General features: G+C 68.6%; 3 protein-coding genes across 3 annotated transcripts in view; 1 reads left to right on the top strand and 2 right to left on the bottom strand.

The window, feature by feature from the left end:
* PCNT (pericentrin) overlaps window positions 1-2,458 on the bottom strand; it is a gene marked incomplete at its 5' end in the record, with an annotated part of 41,458 nt that extends 39,000 nt beyond the window's left edge. Inside the window, 2 exons of the mRNA XM_084232791.1 lie at window positions 414-572; window positions 2,402-2,458. Of these exons, the coding sequence (XP_084088917.1) occupies window positions 414-572; window positions 2,402-2,458 (216 nt within the window). The remainder of the gene's footprint in view (window positions 1-413; window positions 573-2,401) is intronic.
* A 3,152-nt stretch (window positions 2,459-5,610) lies between these two features.
* Window positions 5,611-11,719, top strand: LOC311170426 (uncharacterized protein C21orf58; the record flags this gene model as incomplete). The annotated part of the gene is made up of 6 exons (XM_084232790.1): window positions 5,611-5,644; window positions 5,883-6,163; window positions 7,979-8,090; window positions 9,966-10,151; window positions 10,453-10,639; window positions 11,641-11,719. 6 exons carry the CDS (start codon window positions 5,611-5,613, stop codon window positions 11,717-11,719), a joined length of 879 nt encoding a protein of 292 aa, XP_084088916.1.
* Window positions 11,720-11,911: 192 nt separating this feature from the next.
* YBEY (ybeY metalloendoribonuclease) lies at window positions 11,912-14,594 on the bottom strand (the record flags this gene model as incomplete). The annotated part of the gene is made up of 3 exons (XM_084231849.1): window positions 11,912-11,998; window positions 12,923-12,991; window positions 14,385-14,594. The coding sequence occupies 3 exons, from the start codon at window positions 14,592-14,594 to the stop codon at window positions 11,912-11,914; spliced, it is 366 nt and encodes a 121-aa protein (XP_084087975.1).
* Between the last annotated feature and the right edge of the window lie 46 nt (window positions 14,595-14,640).

Below are 14,640 nucleotides of genomic sequence, written 5' to 3'. Positions count from 1 at the left end.
CCCCGGCAGCACGGCCATCCCAGGCCAGGTCTGTCCGCTCTTCCGCAGAAGTGAAGTCCCAGCCCCACCCCTAGGACAGACACTCACGACCGTGCTCCTCCTGCGCCGGCCCCCACTCTGCTAGCTCCTTCCAGCACACACACCCCTCACCGGTGCTGCCCACGGCGCCTCGGGCCTCACACACAGGGGGCTGCCCGAGGAGAGCCTGCTGTAGGGAGGCCGGCCGCTCCCTCAGCACCACTCCCACATCCGCCCCGCCCCCCCCCCCCAGCAAGGCCCCAGGGAGGACTGAGAAGAGCCCCAAGCAGCACCCAGGCCACGCCTTCCCAGGTCACTGCAGGGGACAGAGGCGCCGCCTTTCACCAGCCCAACCAAGGTGCTGAGAGGGCACCGCGGGGGACGACCGGCCCTACCTGAACAGCTCCTGGGGCTCCGGGGGCGTCGCCAGCGGACCCTGCTAGCGGGCTCTCCTCCGGGACAGGCGCAGCGACAGCCGTGCCCTTCCTCGTCGCCGCCGCTTTCTTCGGACGCGCACCGTCGCCTTTGGTCCTCCTCTGCCGGAAGTGAGCAAGCTGCGCAGGAAGGCGGAGAGGTAGTAGAGGCCCAGGTAGGCCAGGAAGACGTAGCAGAGCCACAAGGCCAGCAGCCCGGCGGAGGGCATGGGGCCGCCTTCCTCGGAGCCCACCCCAGGACGCCCTCCTGCTTCTTGGCAGTTTACGAAAAATATACTTTTTAGACTCCACACGTCTACCAAACGGCTGCCAACGTAGTCAAGGCCCGTGGAGTGGGGGGGCGCAATGCGGGGCTTCGGCTCCCCTTCCTGCCCGGCCACGACTGGGACTCAACCCGGAGGAGATTCTGAGGCGAGGCCCAGAAATAGCAAAAGCAAATTAATGAAGCCGGGTCAGCCCAGCACCCTCCGTCACGGAATCAGCTGCTCCAGTTTTGTGACACAGCTCCCCACAGCCCCAGGGACCCCAGGACAGGGCCTGCCTGCGCACTGGGCCTGGAGGCCCCGCTCTCACACCAGCACTCTGCCATGCGGAGGGGGGGCTCCCTGCGGCTTCTGGGGGGGACGCCTAGGCACAGAAACAACAGCCTGGGAGACGCGCACATGAGAACACAAGGACCTTCTTGCGGGCCCAAAAACTGACTCGAGGCCACAGGCAGCCCCTGGTCACCCGCTTTGCACCCCCTGCACCCACCTGGGGCCAACGACCCCTTTGCGTGGCAGCCTCCTCTCTGGCCTATGCTCCCCAGTGGGGCCATTTTGTTACTGCCTGGCACAGGACTGCTCGTGCCCCTCCTGGCAATGCCGCCACCCCTTCCCACGCCAAGGCAGGCTGGGGAGCGCAGGGGAGCCTGGCCTCCTGCTCAGGCCGTCTCCAGCCCAGGAGGTGCGGGGCACTCCACAGGACCTAGCCGCAGCCTCCCTCTGCAGCCCCAGCAGCAGTGCCACCCTTCCGAAGGCCTCAACAGGCCGCTGCCCCTGCCTGTCACCTGCCGTCCCTGCCGCTGCTCGCAGGGTCCACAGGTTCTGAAAGTGGGGCACAGGCTGCTCCCGCCAGGAAAGAGCACCTGGGGCACCTCAGCTGACCCATCCCTGACCCTGCGGGCTCCCCTCCTGCTGCACAGGTGGTGAGCGCCCCTCTCGCCCTCCGGGAGTGGCCGTGTCCAAGCGAGCACATGCGCTCTCCCCATCCTAGAGCGCAGGCCTACTGACTAACAGCCCATCCCGCGACACGCCCAAAACTGGGCGTCCAGAGCGGTGTTTGTGCGGGACTGGGGGGCCCTCGGGCGCGCGCGGGCTCTGGGCACTCGGGGGCTGGCATGGACACGGGCACGCGCGGGGCAAGCGCCGCCCCCGGCCGCCCGCCCTCCCGTGCGCCCGCTGTCGCGGGGAGCAGGTGCCTGGGACCTCGGGCAGGAGGGGGGCGCGGGAGGCGCCCCGGCAAGCCCCGGGACCGGCTTATATTCTGAAGACCGCGGAACTCCAAACAAAGCGAGCGCCGCTGGTGGATTTAAGTGGATGAAGGGGACTCGGTCGCCGGGAGGGCCGCGCCTGGACGCCGGGACGGGGCGCGCGGGCGGGGGCGCGCGGGCGGGGGCGCGCGGGCGGGGGCGCGCGGGCGGGGGCGCGCTGGGAGTCCGCCCGTCGCGCCCGCCTTCCGGCCCCGACGCGCAGGCGCGGCCCCGCCCCGCCCCGCCCCCCGCGCGTCCCGGCCGCGGATTGGCGGCGGCGGCGACGGCGGGGGCGGGCCCGGGCGGAGGGCGGCGGATTCAAGATGGCGGCGGCCGGGAGCGGGCTCCGCCGGGTCGGCGGCAAGGGCGAGCCGGCGCCGGGCCGCGCACGCTCCGAGCCCGGGCGGCGGCGGGCTGCGGGCGGCGGCGCTGCCGTTACCTTGGCTCTCCCGGCCTCCACCTTCCTGCGCCGCTGCTCCTGCTCGTCCTCCTCCATCGCCCTCCGGGTTCCGCGCGGGCGCCCGGCAGGTGACGGGGCCGACGCGACGCCGCCGGCGCTCTATTTACACTCCCGCCCCCGCCGGCGCGCCCTCCCGACAACTGTCACGCCGACGTGCGCCGCCCCGCCCGCCCCGCCGCCGCGGCCAATCAGGGCCGAGCCCCGCCCCGCGCACGCGCGCCAGGGACGCGGCCCGCGCGGCCTCCGATTGGCGCGGCCGGGGGCGGGGCCCGGGGCGCGGCCGGGCGGCCCGTTTCAAAAGGGCGGCTCCCCCGGCGCGCGCGCCCGCCCGCCCGCCCGCGCGCCCGCCCGCCCGCCCGCGCGCCGGGGCCTGGGGCCGTCGGGCCTCTCCCGGCCGAGCCCCCGGCGCGCCGCTCCCGCGGCCAGCGGGGTCGGCGGCCTCCCTTGTGTTCGGCCGCGGCGGGGGCGCGGGGGCGGGCCCGGGCGCAGAAAGGGGCCCGGGGGCGCAGGAAGAGGACCGGGCGGGGCGCCGGCGGGGCTGGCGCGGGCGGCCCGGCGCCTGGTTCTCCGCGGCGGAGCCGCCCGCCGCCTCGGAGCGGACGCGGAGCCGCCGCCGGGCTCCCTGGCTGCGCCGCTGCGCCGGGGCCCCGCCCGCTGGACCCGACGCTGGGGCCGGGCTGGCCCCAAACGCTGCGCCCGCCGCCCCCTCGGTCCTGCGCGGGCGGGGCCGACTGCTCCGTGCGGCGCCAGGGCGGCCCCGCGGCAGTGACCGCCCACTTCTGTGTCAGGCCCGCCCTGCCCGGGTGTGCCGCACCCGGGCCCCGCAGACGCCTTTGGGACGAGGGTCCTGGGTCACCCGTGCCTCCTTGGTGCCAGCACAAGCTCCTGAACTCTGGTCTGTCCTCCGGGCATCACCTAGTCTTCCCGGGGTCCCATCTTTGATCCCTGGCTGGGAGGGGCCTCCAGCCAGACCAGGGGCTTGCTGGCCTCCTGGAGGCAGGAATGGATGGGCAGTGAATTGATGGCCAGGCCGTCCCCTCCCAGGGCCACTCTCGCCTTCCAGATGAGCCCTACCTGGTCACATGGGGCACCGGCAGTGTTTAGCAGTGACCTTGCTTGGCCACTGTGCGGGCCTGGGAAGGACTCTCAGCGAAACCTGGCAACCTGGGACCTCCCTGTGTGTCTGCACCCTGGCAACAAGGCGATGCCTGGCCCTTGCTCTGGAGGCGCTCCCATCAGATGAGGCCGGGCCCCTACGCGCTCTCCCAGAAACACAGGCGAGTCTCCTGGAGGTGGCCTGAGCTCAGCTGGGGGGGCCCATGACACCAGGTGGGGGCTGCTGGCAGAGCAGGACAGCTAGCTGAGCGCCCGCCCCTGCCCTGTCCTGCCAGGGATGTTGGACTCGGCCATAGCCGATCAGATGGCTCGACTGACCCTGAGGCTTCTGGAGAAGGTGAGGCGGCTGTTGGGGCACCAGTGACTGCACACTGCTGCCCAGCCACATCACCCACGAAGGAGGTGGCTCCTGGGTTTCCTCCTTTGTGTTTGTACCAAACCAGGAGGCTCTGGTGGTTCCCACGCCCAGGGGCCAGAGGGTGTCGGGGGAGACCCACACAGGCCCCCTCCCCGGGAGGGTCTGCCTCCATGTTTATGGGAAAACAGGTATGGGGAGTATGGACCAGTCCTCACGCCTGTTCTTTCTCTCAGGTGGCCACACTAGCTGCTCTCAACCCCATCCCCCACGCCCCGCCCTCATCTGGATGGTCCATGGCCGCCTAGGAGAAGCCGGCAGGGGTCTCCAAGGGCAGGCCCAGACCTTGGCCACTCAGGGGGGCGGTCCTGGGCACCAGCCTGCCGGGTCCCACTGTAAGAAAGCTGCCTAAGGCATGTGAGAGGGCCACCCTGAGCGCCAGGCCATGCAGAAAGTGTGCCCCTGAGGGACGGACAGGCTGGCTGCCTGCCCAGCCTCCCTGGCTGGGTGCTGCTCCCCTGGGTCCCTGAGTCACCCTGGCCAGGCGGCTCCCTGAGCCTGGCCCACGTTTCCGATGCCTCTTCTTGCAGAAACTGGAGCAGGAGCGTGAGGATGCAGAAGGGGATTCCGAGGACCCCCCCCTCGTGGCAGGTGAGAGCCGGCTGCTTGGAGGTGGCTCAGACACGAACTCCACCTTGCCCAGGTCCTCGGCCCAGCTCCCTCAGCCTGCAACCCAACCCAACCTGCGAGGGCACCTTCCTCATCCCCCAGCAAGTGAGAAAACAGAGGCAGAGGGAGGCTAGACAGCGGTCTTGGCTGCCCGGTGCAGAAGTCGCCTCACCTGGTCACACCCTTCACCCTGAGTTTGCTCTGGGTGGGGCGTGTCCCCCTCCTTGTCCCCTCCTCACTGGGCCTGAGCATCCTCCGGGCCCAGGCCAGACACCCCGTCTGGCTGCCACCCCTGGTCAGTGGTCAGACTCTCGGGCTGCTTTCCCGGTGATGGGGTAGGGCCAGGACATCTGGACAAGCACGAGGAGAATCCCCAACTCCCAGGAGCCTTGCTGCGTCCTGGCAGGGGCAGCCCCTGTGCCGGGGCCTCCAGGCAGTTCCCAAGGTGGCAGGCAGACCTGGGTCCATATCCAGGCAAAAGAGCCCAAGCCGGCCGGCGGGAGGCAGTGGGGAGCAGAGCCCAGGACCATGGGAGCGGGGACTGTGCTGCCCCAGAGGACAGATCACTCTGGGCTTTCTCTGGGGAGAGTGGCTGTCTTGGCTGGAGGACAGGAGGACAGAGCCCCCGCTGGGGACCACTGAACCCTTCCAGAGGCTGCCCTGGAGGGGGACCTGCTCTCAGACGGGCGCGGACTCAAGGCTGCTGCAGATGGCACCCCCGGGTTTGGTAGGGTCCCAGCAGGCGGAGGCCAGGCCACCGTGCCCTGTGAGTGGCCTTCAGTGGGCAGGGAGCTCTGTCCCGCAGCACAGAGTCCACACTCCTCCCAGGACAGACCCCAATTCTTGGCCCGCAGTGCCCAACAGCCCAGGCACCAGTCTCCCAGCCCTGCGCAGGCTTTCATAGGGAGCCTGGCCTGGTCGCCCCAGGTCTGGGGTGGGTGAGGCGGGGCTTCTGGCAGGGCCATGGGCCTGTCTCCAAGGCCCTCAGCTTGCAGGACCTCGCCCCAGGTGCGGAGGCCGGGCAGGAAGCCGCACTGTGGAGCGCCCTATGGAGGAGAAAGGACCTGCTGCGGAGGCTCCAGGTAGGCCCCCCAAGCTCAGACCCTTGCCGGGAGGCGCCAAACTCCTGTGGGCAGACCCACACCGCGATTGGCCCAAGTGGCGCAGGGGTGCGGGGCTGGCACGGCCGGCGCCACAGGTGTGCAGGTCACCAAGGCCCAGCTGCTCCAAACCAAGTCTGCGGCTGGAGGAGCACTGGCTGTGGTCAGCGGGGCGGGGAGATCTGCCAGAAATGCCCTCCTGTCGCTCCGTGGCGCCCAGCCCCAGGGTCGTTCCCGCGGGTGCCATGCAGGAACTCAGGCCTGTTCCTGTGCACTGGTGGGGGCCCCGCCCCGTGGCCCAGCTGCGGCGACACAGCCCTCTGGTCGGCCTTGCAGGAGCAGCACCTGCTGGACGCGCTTCCCGCGGGCCGCGCCCGCAGTGGCCTGGACAGAGGAGCCCGTGGGTCGGCCCCGCCCCCAGAGCTGCCCCAGGTGGCCAGCTACGCGGCCACCTCGCCACCCCTGCCGGCCCCAGAGCCTCCGAGGATCCTGCAGCACTCGGTAAGCCCCCTGGGAGGAGCCCAGGGCAGAAACAGGTGGGCAGGGCATGCTCACAGGCCCCTCATCCCGTGATCAGGGGCCCCATCCCCCATATTCTGGGGACCCAGATTTGATGGCCGTGCCAGAGGGGCCAGTTGGTGGCTGCCTTTCCCTAGTGCTGGGCACGCTGGGACTCACGTGGTCATTATGGGCGCCTGAGGACCAGGCCAGGCAGGGCCATGGCGTCCCCTTGTGGAGAGGCTTCAGCCCTGCGCCTGCCTGGGGCCAGCCTGGCCCTAGCCTGTGCGAGGAGGAGGAGGCTGGGGCTCCCGAGCCGGGAGGCCCTGAACCTGGGCAAGCAGCACCACTGGATAAGAGGTTTTCCGGACCAGGAGAGCTTGAGGTCCTAACTTCAGGACAGACGGTGAAAGGTGAAAAGCCTTCCAGCCCTCAGAGGCTTAGTCAGCATTCTGGGCCACAAGCTTGGGGAGGCTGCACTGCCCTCTTGAGCCAAGGTTGTGCTGGAGGGCGGGGGGTGGGGCCAGCGGGAGTGACTGGGGACGGGGGCTGAGCAGGGGCAGGCCAGGTAAGAGGGCTGCAGGCCGCTGACCAGGGAGGACGGCCCTCGGCGGCTATGCCTGGAAGGCGTTGGTCCTTTGGGGAGGAAGCACATGGAGGACGGTGGAGTGGGAAGAGGCCATCTTCGCTCCCCACTCAGAGGGGCTGGGTTGAGGGGCCCCCAGAAGCCCTCGGCTGCTGTGTCCGGGGCCCAGATAGCCCCGTCTAGGCTATTGCCTTTTGACGCCTGGAACCTCCCTCTGGGCACTCGGGCATGGGGAGTGTGGCTCGTGGAGGCCCTGAACACACGCATGCCCACTGTGGTCCCCAGCCCGACACGCCTGCCTGACGCCAAGAGGGCACACGGGGCAGGCGGGGCAAGCTTGACCTCGGAGGCTAGCCCTTGGTGCCACCAGCTGGGATGGCCACCAGGGCTGAGGCCACAGCGCTGGGTGCCCGTCTCAGCAGGCCCGCGGCTGAGAATAGCCTTATTTTTTTAAATTTGGGGGAACGCCAAAGAACTCTGGCTGGGAATGAGAGTGATGTGAAATGCAGATTTGGGCTCACGAGTCAATTTCCCGGGGCCCACCTGGTTTGCCTGCGTATCTGCTGGGGCAAAGGTAGCGCTGAGGCCGGTGGCTGGGGCCCAAACGTCCACCCGCAAAGGAAGGACATGTGCCAGCTGGGTGCCACGTGGGACAAGGCCCGCGAGGTTGGCCACGGAGCGCGTAGCCCCCGCGCAGGACACCGCCAGGCCGGCCGGGCCGCCACACACTGGCGCCTGGCCCTCGCCTTTATTCCTCATGGTCCCGAAGTCCGAGGGCCAGCGGCCAGCCTCAGGCTCCTGCTGGCGGTGGCCACTGTCTGCTGTGGCCTGGCAAGGGGCGCGCCCTCCTATGTCGCCTCCTCTTCTTCCAAGGACACCAGCTCTGCTGGGCTGGAGCCCCATCGCTCTGACCTCATTTAACCCGCATCAGCTCCTCACAGGCCGTCTCCAAAGTCACATTAAAGCGCAACACATGGGGGGCAGGGGTGACACGTTCAGCTCGAAACTTACCTCAACCGGGCCCGCACCCAAGTGTCTGCCCACTCAGCCCTGCTTAAACCGCAGAGGCTGCCCTTTAACGCCCCCCTGGGGGGAGGGAGGCCAAGGGGGCCAGGATGAGTAGTCGACAGGTGGATGAGGGAGCTCGTGGGTGGGGGGACGGACGGCAGGAGGGGTGAGCACGGCAGGGTCATTGAGGGCACATCCAGAGAAGGGTTTACCTGCCCTCCCAGGTCCCCCCCCCTCCTGCCACCATCATTCAGCAGCTCCCACAGCAGCCGCTGATCACGCAGCTGCCCCCGCCCCAGGCTGCGCCGGCTCCGCGGCCGGGAAGTATTAAGGAAGGTGAGTCTCCAGGGACACCTGGAGGGGTTGCGGGGTCATGGGGTTCCACGCTGGGGGCAGAGGTTGTCTGAGGCGGGTTGGAGTTGGGTGCTGACACAGCTGTGTGTATATCCCTGCGCGTTTGTTTTTTAAACATTTATTTTTATTTACGTGTAGAACTGGGGTGCAGGCCAGAGGTGTGGGGGTGAGAGGACTCCCCAGAGACAGAGTGGGGCACAGCGGGGAGACAGAAGAGTTCTGCCACGCCCTGTGCGTCAGCTCCCTGGCCGGGGTTGCACTCAGGCTGCAGTGGCTGGTGGTAGCTTCACAGTGCAGACCCTTAATCCCTGCACCCCGGGGAGGCCCCAACACAACTACGATGTAAAGAAATTCGGTGGCTGATCCCTGCGGGAAACAGGTGAGCCGAGGGGGACCTGCAGGACCAGGAGCGTCCACCCGGGCCGCCCGGGTACAAGCTGTACAAAAGCCACGGCAAAGTCGTCTCTCCCTAACATTCCAAAATGCGGGATTGTCAACAGCTGCTGCGGGGATGAGGATGTGGGGTACACTTAGAGCGAGAACCTCATGTTCTGACACGTGGGTGCTCCCGAGCCCGCTGCCGAGTCCAGACCCTGAACAGGATCACCGGTTACTTCACGGCCCTTTTTCATCTTTTTCTGACCTCTCGAGTAGCCACAGACCAGCGTTCATTTTATCCAGAAGTCACCACGTCCATTTCTTTCACTCTGCGGGACAGTCACGGTGGTCGCTCTTGCTGGAGCGTCTTCCCTGGGGGCGCTCCGCAGGCGATGCTGGTGTGTCCCAGTTCGGCTGCCCCCAGCACACCCGGGCGCCACTCCACTGCCCTCCGGGCAGGGACCCCGCCACTGCTGAGGGCACAGCCACACGGTACAAGGGCCCCGTCTGGCCCCAGAGGCGACAGAGGGGGCCGCGCTGGCCCCTGCCTGCGCCTGAAGCCTGCAGTTGTGGGCGTGCCCGCGTTCTACCTACTTAAGAGAAAGCGGCCTTCAAACACGCGCAGCCAGCTGCCTGCCCCTTCACCCCACCCCGACTCACCCCTGCCCTCCGCGGGGGGGCTGGGACGCTGCAGCCACATCGGGGACTGGAGCGCGGGGCCTGCCCTGGGTGCAAGGGGCAGGGGAGCAGCCCTGGGGCTTTGCGGCGGGGGTACGGGAGGGGTTCCTGCACCCCCCACTCCTAAGGGCACTTCCTGGACTGCAGGAGCGGGGCCGGTGACACCAGCGCTGTGGCTGACCGGGCAGGTCCAGGCTCCTGAAGTAACAGAACAGGCAGACTTGCGTGGGCCCGGCCGTTTGGACTGAGGGCTCAGCAGCTGGGCCTGTGCCTTGTGTGGGCAGGCGGGGGGCCAGCTGCGTTCAGCAGACTCTACTGGGAGTGACCTGGTGGGTGGAGCGTGCCAGGCCCTTCTCTGGGTGCCAGGCGGGAGCCCCACCCCCTCCGACGGAACCCTCCCAGGAGCCGTTCAACTTCTGCCGGTGCAGGGGAGGGAACTGTTTGTGCCTTAACAAGAGGCACAGAGAGAACGACACATAGAGCTGGCCTGTGGTCAGCCTCCGCCTCCTGGTCCCTCAGCTCCCCCTCCACAGCAAAGCCGCTGTCCTCGGGTTTAGGACCCACTGGGAAATCCAGGCCGAGCTGTCTCAGACCCTTGATCCCATCCGCCCAGGCCCTTTGCCCAAACAGGACTCCACTCGGAGCCTGTGGACTGGTGGCGTCTAGCAGAGGGCGGCGCTGGGGGGCAGCAGGGCCAGCTGGCCCCAGGGCAGTGTAAGTGCAGGCATCCCCTGACCCAAAGCTCCAGGTCCTCGGGGGAGGCCGTCACCTGTGTCCACGCGGCCCTACCTCTGCTTTCAGAGATGGTGGAGATGATGATGATGCAGAATGCTCAAATGCACCAGATCCTCATGCACAACCTGATGCTCAGGGCCCTGCCCCCATCTGTGCTTGCTCCCTGGGGGCGCGCTCAGGACCCCCCTTCACGCCCCACCATGCAGGTGAGCTCAACTGGGCGCAGGCCCCGGTGGAGGAACCTGGACCCAGGCGGAAGGCCGGGGGGCTGCTCTTCTGGAAACGTGTCTGCGTAACTGACAGGCACTCTAGCTTGGGGCCACAGCCTGGCCGGTCACGGGATGCCCTCCCCCAATCCCGAGGAAGGTTCCGTGGCCAGTCACGGGCAGGCCCCCCACCTCAAGTGGGCTGTGCAGCTCAGGGCCCAGACAGCTGCCTCCCTTGGGCTCTGGCCTGCCTTTGGTCGGGAGTGCAGGGAGAGCTCCCCACTGAGCGTCTGGCACGGGCTGTGCCCAGGACCCTCAGCAGGCACGGCCCGTCGTCCTGCATGCAGAGAGACCCAGGCCGCCGGCGGTGCACCACCACCACCACTACGCGCCCCCAGCTCCACTGCAGGCCAGTCCCATGCCAGGCTACCCCGTGTGGCCCCCCATGCTCTCCACCACAGCCCTCCCGCCAGCTGCCCACTTCCTGCCCGCCATGCGTCATGTGGCCGGCCCCCCCATGGCTGCTCTTGACACGTGAGTCCCAGCCCAGCTCAAGACTGGCTCTTGGGGCCGCGGGTGAGAGCCCAGGGTGCCCTTCTTTGCCTCAGCTGTGAACCGGGAAGGGGCCCGCTGGCTCCGGGGGAGGGCCCACCTCCTGGGTCGCGTCCCTTCCCTGCGGGGTGGCCTTGGGAAGTCCAGCACACCAATGCGGACAGGGCACACCCAGGCCGCCCCAGACACCTCCCCTCCCTCAGGGCAGCAGACAGCATCCTACCCGATCAGGCTCCAGGCCCATGAGCCCCAGGAGGAACAGGTGAGGAGCCCGACGGCCTGCGAGGGGCTCCTCGCTAGACACCCCCACCCCCCGGCTCCTCCTCCCTCGGAACTAACTGCCTTGTTGTCTCCGAGTTGCTGGTGCGCCCAAAAGCCACCTTTACTGCTCCCTCAGGCACGTTGAGGAGCAGAGACCCCGTCCCCACCTCAGCCTCCTGGGGGCCACCCTTATGCAGGCGGCGGCTTGGGGGGTGGGGGGGGGACCGTGACGCCCGTTTGCTGCACAAATTAAAGCCTCGATTTCCTTTTCTAGTTAACATCTGTAACGCGATCTTTTTCTTTCTGGGCGGAATTAATTGAATTGAAGGCAGAAACCTGTTGGTTGTCCCCTGGCAGCCGGCCACGGGGCCTCTTCGGAGCCCCCGGAGGGCTGCATCCGGGCTGCACCTGGGCATCAAGTAATGGAGACCCAGATCAGCTCAGCACCCTCCAGGGTGCCCGGGAAGCCTGCGTGCGGGGACAGCAGGCGAGGAGGCTCTGACCTCCTGGGTGGCGGCCTCAGCAGGCTGAGGACACGCCGGCACAATGGAAGCTGGGCAGCGAGGGGGACATGGTCCCAGGGCTGCACCCACAGCCAGGCCTTGGCTTCAGCATACGAACAAACGCTCTGATGGGGAAACGTCTCAGGTGGGAAATCCTGAAACATGGGTTGCCTGGGTCTGGCCAACCCCAGTGTCAGCCTCATCCTGTTTCTCCTAAAGGACCGAGGCCAACGCTACAGGCCCGGCCGAGGTTGGGGGGTGGCATGCCCGCCCGCTCGCTCGGCTGGAGACCGGCTGAGGGTGTCTCTTTGCCAGCCAGAGGCAGAGGGGGCCCAGCCCCACACCCCACTTCAGTCTTCAGAGCTGTGCCCTGGGAATACCACAGTGCCACAAAGGAACTTGTGGAGAGGGCTCCCCCCAGGCCCCTCACTGAGTCAGTCCCGCCTGTGGCTGGTGCACCCGCAGCTCTGCTGTGGGCCACAGCGCCCCATCAGAAGAGATCCCTGCTCAGGGGCTGCAGCCTGACCCCCGTGCGCCGTCCCAGCTCCTCCAGCACCTGCATCTCCTTCTGCAGCATCTGCAAGACAGAGGAGAGCCCCGCGGTGGCACCCCCTCGAGGAGGCGGCTCTGCCTGCCTCAGCAGCCGGGCTGGGCCTCACTGCAAGGCTGTGTCCAGGACCACGGCAAGGCAGCTGTGCCGTGCGGCCTCCCACACTGGCTGCCCAGCACCCGTGTCAGGGAGAGGCGCCGGAAGGCTGAGGTCCGGGGCCAAGGGTGGTGGCGCGGCAGGAAAGGGGCAGCCCGCGTGGGCAGCGGGAGGAAATGTGAAGGGGGTGCGTGAAGACGGCCCTCTTGGGGGAAGGCGTCTGCTTGAGGGCTGCTGGCCTGTGGGTGTGGGGGCTGGGAGGCAGAAGGGGAGCAGCTGGGAGGCAGAAGGGGAGCAGATGACCGGCAAGGGGCGAGCTAGGGGAAGCCAAACACCAGGTACCGCTTCTCAATAAGAGGTTCTTATAGTTTCAGAGCTTTTTGATTTCAAGTACAAGCTGAGGCTGCTCAGCGCACATCACCGGGGGTCCCAGTGAGCAACACACGCGCCAAGACAGCCTCTGGAGCCGTGGCTGCCCCCAGCCCAACACACGGGCCCGCGAGACGGCCTCCACGGCTCGCGCGGTGTGGGATTCTCACACACGCCTAGGACGCTGTGGCACCTGCACAGCGCTTCAGGGAATCAGCACCAGGTGACTTCCCTCGCGAAGGTTTTTAGTCAAGAACCCTCGCGGCCCGGAGCGCGGCCTCTGCTCCCCTCCTGACGGCGCACGCCTGGACAGCAACAGCGCGTGCAGCCCTGTGCCTGAATGGGCCCCGGAAATCTTCTCCACGGAGCAGGTGCTTGTCGGGTAGCCTCATTTACCGTTTCCCCAATATTGGTTTCTACATTTGAGTGTGAGGAGCAGGGGTGGCCCTGGTGCACCCACACACTCGCGGGGGAGGGGGTGCCTACCTCTCGCCACTCAGCCTCCGTGCGGTGTGTGAAGCCCAGCAGATGGCACAGCCCGTGGGTGGCCGTCACCTGCAGAGCAATCGCGGAGCTGCCTCGGGGACCACCAGGAAGTGGCCCCTCAGAGAGTGGGGTGTAGACAGCCGAGAAGGCTGGGCTGGAGACCCTGTACCGTGTGGGGCTCGCAGGGTAAGGCAGACCCAGCTTGAGGAATGGGGAGCCCTCCTGAGGGCTCAGAAGGCGGGGATGGCTTGAGAGTGGGGGTGCGACGGTCTCACGGGCGCCCGCTCACAGTAGGGCTACCAAAGGCTGAGTCGTGGGGAGACTCAGAGGCTACCAAAGGCTGAGTCGTGGGGAGACAAAGAGGCCCAGCCAGAGAGCAGTCTCTGCCCAAGCCAAAGTGGGCAGAGAAGCGCTAAAGCCACCCCAGCGTTGAGCAGGAGCAAGCAAGAACACCCAGCCCAGGCTTGGAGAACGGGCCCTGCCCCTGGGTCCCACGACTGTGGAGCCCAGGGGCTCCTGTGGGTTGGGAGGAGCGGGGTGATTCCAGAGCCACCTGGCATGGAGGGGGCATGGGTCTGGGAGACCAGGTCGTGGGGGCACAAAGGGCACCAGGGTGCAAGTGCAGGCACGGTGGCCTGGCCCCGCGCGGGGCAGGAGACTCCAAGCAGCCCGGACTGGCCCCCGGCGGAGGTGACGAGGACCGGCGGGCGGTGGGCGAAGGGAACGGGGGGCGGGACAGGGGCTGGAAGGACAGCTGCCCCGGAGCAGTCCCTGCAAGGACTAGCGCGCCCGTGCCGGGGCTGCTGTCCCAGGCCGGCGCCGGAGGGGTGGCCAGGCCTGCGGCCTGCTCGCGGGGCTGGCGGGAGCGCTCTGCTTCCCTCACAGAAGCACCACGACCCCCAAAAGAATATCGGGGTCCAGCGGCTCAAGCTAGGAAAGAGACCGCCGAAGCTGCGTGGAAGCGAAGACCACCGGCTTCTCGGGGTGCTTCGCCCTCCGCTTGAGAAGGGGCCCTGGGGCGGGGCCCACGCGCGGGCCTGAGGAGCCCGGCCTGGGGTCCACAGGCCTCTGGGCGGCCGGCTGGAGGCCAGGGCAGGCCTCTGGGGGCGACGGCGCCGCAGGCCTCCGGCAGGCGACAGGCGGGCCGGGCGGGGGGGGGGGTTGGGGGCGCTCACGGTCAGCGCGCCGTAGAAGTCCTCGCCGGGGCCGCAGAGCCGGCGCACGAGCTCCACGTCCAGCACGATGTCGCCCAGGCTGCGGTCCTCGGCGCGCTCGGGCCGCGGGAGCCGGCCGGCGGGCAGGCCCTGCGCGGACGGCCGTGGTCGGGAGGCGCGCCCGCCGGCCCGGGCGGGGGGGGCGCGCGCGGGGCTGCGGGCCGGGGCGGGGGGCGGCGGCGGGGGGCCGCGGGGGCCGCGGGGGGCCGCGAGGGGCGGGGGGGGCGGCGGGGGGGCGGGGCGCGTACCTCGTGGAACGGGAAGGCCAGCACGTCGGTGGGGCGGTCGCGCCCCCGGTAGCGCCGGTTGAGGCGCCGCATGCGCGCGTCGTCCACGCACACGAGCGCCAGGTCGAAGGCGCGCACGCCGAGCGCGGCCCGGGCGGCCTCCACGCCGCGGCGCAGCGGGGCCCGGCGGAGCGCGACGACGCGCTGCAGGTTCCTCAGCACCAGGCTCATGGCGGCGCGCGCGCTCCCGAGCGCGGCGGCGTGCGTGCGCGGGCGC

The sequence above is a fragment of the Talpa europaea genome, assembly GCF_964194135.1.
Source record: "Talpa europaea genome assembly, chromosome: 4".
In the NCBI taxonomy this organism is placed as follows: domain Eukaryota; kingdom Metazoa; phylum Chordata; class Mammalia; order Eulipotyphla; family Talpidae; genus Talpa; species Talpa europaea.
This window is presented reverse-complemented; position numbering and strand designations above follow the sequence as displayed.